Source organism: Nestor notabilis, unplaced genomic scaffold (assembly GCF_000696875.1).
Source record: "Nestor notabilis isolate BGI_N333 unplaced genomic scaffold, ASM69687v1 scaffold18508, whole genome shotgun sequence".
In the NCBI taxonomy this organism is placed as follows: Eukaryota; Metazoa; Chordata; class Aves; order Psittaciformes; family Psittacidae; genus Nestor; species Nestor notabilis.
The window spans coordinates 1-4,228 of record NW_009939804.1 but is presented as its reverse complement, the minus strand read 5'-3'; the positions used below and the strand labels follow the sequence as shown (position 1 = coordinate 4,228).

The 4,228-nt window shown below is 59.2% G+C and overlaps 1 protein-coding gene across 1 annotated transcript in view; it reads right to left on the bottom strand.

The window, feature by feature from the left end:
• BTK (Bruton agammaglobulinemia tyrosine kinase) overlaps positions 1-2,755 on the bottom strand; it is a gene marked incomplete at its 3' end in the record, with an annotated part of 7,347 nt that extends 4,592 nt beyond the window's left edge. The window contains exons 1-5 of the mRNA XM_010020059.1: positions 2,615-2,755; positions 2,393-2,491; positions 2,114-2,182; positions 1,543-1,623; positions 1-116 (exon numbers count right to left, since the gene is read on the bottom strand). The exon at positions 1-116 is cut by the window's left edge and continues 5 nt beyond it. Of these exons, the coding sequence (XP_010018361.1) occupies positions 1-116; positions 1,543-1,623; positions 2,114-2,182; positions 2,393-2,491; positions 2,615-2,755 (506 nt within the window). The remainder of the gene's footprint in view (positions 117-1,542; positions 1,624-2,113; positions 2,183-2,392; positions 2,492-2,614) is intronic.
• Between the last annotated feature and the right edge of the window lie 1,473 nt (positions 2,756-4,228).

Genomic DNA, 4,228 nt, shown 5'->3' with positions numbered 1-4,228 from the left:
TCCAGGATCTGGCAGCCCATGGCATTCTTGGCTGTCTGGGAGCAGCACAGGTACTGGCCGTCGATCCAGAAGCAGGGGTGATACTTCTGTACCAGGTCGCTGTTGTACCGGATCACTGTGGCAGAGAAGGGAGATGTGTGTGACCCGGGGCTGTGTCCCCAGCACACTGCACAGAGCTCTGCTCCCTCAGTGCAGATTCAGCCCTGTTGAATCATTCCACCCTCTGCTGTGCTACTGATCACAGCCACACGTGGCCCCACTGCGCATTCACCTCAGCTCATTGCTCCTGCACCAGAATGTCCAGCATCCCCCGCGCTGCTGAGGTTTGCAGCTCTTTGGAACCCTTGATTGTCAGAAGTGGGGAGGGAGGCCAGTGCTGTGCCTGCCTGCTCAGAGACTTCCCTTGCTGGGACACTGCTCCTTTGCTAGGGGACAACCACCTTCCTTGTGCTTCTCCCCAAGCTAGAGGGACAACTGAAACACCCTGAGAGAACAGTGCTGGCCCACAGCAGCTCTGTGGGTACAGAGAAGGATGAGGGCATCCTGGCACTAGAAGACATGCATTTTTTTCTCCCTTTTTCCCTGTGGATTTCACACTGGCTTCAGCTGCCCAGGCACCCCCCCTGCTGCAGCAGGGAAGTGGGAGAGGGCTGCTGCCTGCGGGGAAGAGCTGCAGGGCTCTCGTGTAGTAACTGACTTCCCCGTTATCAGCCTATGCTGCTTCCCCCTCACTGGGGCAAACTTCCCTGTGTCAATTCAAGCAGCTAATCACCCACCAGCACAAAGCCACAGAGATGCACACACACCAAGAGACACACACAGGCAGCTCCAGCACCAAAACATGAGCAGTGAGTTGAGGTAAACCCTCAGTGGGGCCATGTGTGGCTGCGTATCAGCAGCACAGCAGAGGGTGAAAGGATTTAACAGGGCTGATCACCTGCATTCAGGGAGCAGAGAGAGCTCTCTGCAGCGTGCTGGGAGACTCTGGCCAGCTTTCAGCACCCCAGCAGTGCTGCTGCAGCACTCGGCTCAAGCAGGTAGCACCCCATGTAGCAAAGTGTTAACTCAGCAAAGCTCGGAAGGTTGGGAAAGATGCTCCCTGGCTTCCAGCAGGCTTTTGTTTCTAAAGCCCTGGGAGCTCTACCCTCGCCTTCCATGCCAGTACAGCTGCGTGCCCACATCTGCTGTTTCCTTTTGCCCTCAATAACTTCTGAGCCTGCTTGAGCTCATTTGGAGCAGGCTTGTGAGAGGGTAAGAAGCCTCAGCCGCAGTGGCTATGGTGGGGCAGAAGTCAGAGCGTGGCAGAGGCGAGTGCCCACGTCCCCAGGCAGAAGCAGCTCAGGGATGTCAAGGAGTGGATGTGGGATATGTTCTTATGAGTGCTCTGGTCACGGGAGAAGTTCCTGATCGCTCTACTTCAGCCCTGGCACAGCGGAACCACGAGATAAGAAGCCCCGGAAACCTGCTGCTCTGGGTCACACCACACGCACAGCTCATGGCTTGTGTTTGCCTTGGGGGGGGCTGCAGAGCCCCGCACTCCCCGCTCTTCAGCTGATGGTTCCAGCGTCTGCGCAGCTCCTCTGTCGGGGAGAAGACGTAGAGGGGCCCTTCGTCATATACCACCTGCAGGACCACACACCTCAGCACCCACCGGGGGTCTCCAGGGAGGATGGGGGGAGCCGAGGCTTATGGCAGAGCACAAGCTGTGCCGTGTGTGCCGGCCCCGCACGCTGCTCATGGGACCGTGACAGAGAAGTTATAAATAAGCCCCTTCCCCCGAGACTTTCCACTTCCTTCTCTGACTTTCAGTGTGTCCAGAAGGGGCGGGCAGCTGGGCTGGGAGCTGAGCGGGCAGCATCCCTCCAGCATGGGCCATGGGGCCGAAAGGGGCACAGCAGAGCTCAGAAGCTGGTTTGCATCTAAGCAGCCCCCTCAAATAGAACTGCCCAACTCCCTGGGGCTCTCAGTGGCTCACCTGCATGCCCCATGCAGCACTGACTGCAGCAGGGTGTCCCCAAATGGGTGAGTGACACCTGACATGGGGGCAGTGACACTGGGTTTGGCCCCAGGTCCCCCTCTGGTCCTCTTCTGCAGCCAGGCAGAGGGGACTCACCTGGAAGGGGTAGGGGAACCGTTCGATGATGGAGATCTGCTCCATGTTGTTGCAGTCCTCTCCTTTTCTCTGGAAGAGAGAGGCAGAGACATGCTGCTCAGCTGCTGGCATCTCCCATGGGACCCACAGCCTTTGGCATCCTCCTGCCCTGCATCAAGCCAGACCCCTAGTATGGGCTTATGGGTGCAGAGCCCCCCATGCCAAGCAGGGCTGTCCGCCATTCCCCCCATTCCCACCCTGCTTCCTTAGTGAGGAGACACAAGTGGGGACCCTCCTCACCAGACCCTGCCGCTCAGGGGGAGGGTTGTGCTCGGGCACCACTGTCTCCACACAGGTGATCTTCTCAATGTCCACCGAGCCCTTCTTGCTGCCCCGGCGCTGCAAGACAGAGGCTTGGTTTGAATGATCACCAAGGGAGGCTCAAGCCAACCACCATCCCTGTCCAACCACCCCTTGGGCTAGCAAAGGGATGACTGGTGACCCCTGTGGCTGCCGACTCACCCCCCGCTCAAAGTCATACTCGTAGTAGGACAGCTTGCTCTCTGTCAACAGGAACAGGCGCTTCTTGAAGTTGAGGGGAGATGTCTTCTTCTTCTGCTGCGAGCGCTTCAGGAAGATGCTCTCCAGGATGACACTGGCCATGTCGGCCCCGCTGGCCTCCTCCGTGCTGTGCTCACCGTGCTGCTTTGGGCAGGACACCACCGACACAGTGCTCGCTGCCCGCCGCTGGACCTCACTTCCTGCACTGTCTCCACTGCCCGAGGGGCAGCCCGGAGGTGCTGGGACCACCACGATGGGGAATCAGCTGCAGAGGTGTGCGGGCAGGTCAGTGTGGGGTATCTGTGATGTGACCTCTCCCTCTTCTGTCCCCTCTCCAGCGCCAGGCTGCAGACCAAGCCACTACCCGGATGGCTTTGGCTTCCGATGGATGCTGGAGGGGCCCCGCGGGTGTGCAGATGGACAGACAGACATAGAGAGGGAGGAGCGCGGAGCCCGAGCAGCAACGCCCAGAGGGCTCCCTCCTCCCCTCCAGCATCGTGTGTGTATGTTTGTGTGGGCCATTTCCTCCTGCCATAGCGCAGGCACTTTGTGCAGGGACGTGCTGACCTGGTTCTGTGGAAGGGGCAGCTGTGGGAGACCTGTCCCTAAAAACCTGTGGGTAGATCCTGGCCTCAAATAGCTGCTGAGAGCACAGAGTAGCCCTAAAGGCATCCTTCCTCTCTGTGTCCATGGAGCCTGCAGGAAAGCAAGGATGATGCTCAACCCCCTTTTTCCCCCCTCCAGGCTTGAAGGGCTGCCTCCAGGCAGCAAACAGAGGGGTTAGATCCTTCCCCAGCCCTCCTCAGCAAAGCTCTTCCCTTGAGCCTCTCCGGGGATGGTCCAGGCAGAAAAGGGCTCAGTTGAGAGCACTGCATTCCACTGCTGCCCTGCTTTCAGGGGGGCTGGAAATCTGCGCTGGCCCATCTCTTGGAGCAGGCTGTCCTGTACCCCTCCATGCTGCACTGTGGCACCCAGACAGTTCCAGCACCCCCCAGAGCTCTGGGCTTCTCCTCCTCTGAAGGCTGTAATCAACGCCTGACTCCTACCTGGATGTGACAGGGAGTTGATGAGGTACATGGAGCCACTGCTGAACTGTGATCTCCTGGAGCCCTCCTCCATGTCTCCTGCCCCAACCACCTCCATGCCCTGCTCCCCCTTCACCTCCCAACTTTTTTCCTCCTACAAACACAGCTTTAGAGAGCAACACAGAAGAAGCTGTTTCCCTCCCCTGCTGCCCTCAGACCATCTCCCCTGGGGGAGGCTCAGAGCTGCGCCAGAGCCAGGGGTTGAGCCCCCCCCTATATCAGGGCAGGCAGCGCACCCCTTCCCCTCACACAGGAGGCAGGCATTGGCTGAGCCATGACAGGGACCATGTGGGGACCAAAGATGCCAGGACCTGGTCCCAGTAGCTGTGCCTCTCTCTGGGGCATGCCCAGACCAGGGGGCAGAAGCAGGGATGTTCCCAGACTCTCCCAGCACAGATCCTGCTGCTGCAAATCCTGCCCCACTGCAGTGGTTATAGCCAGATAGGCTGGGAACAAGCAGGGTTCCCACTCCCAGGGTCCCCTTTCCCTA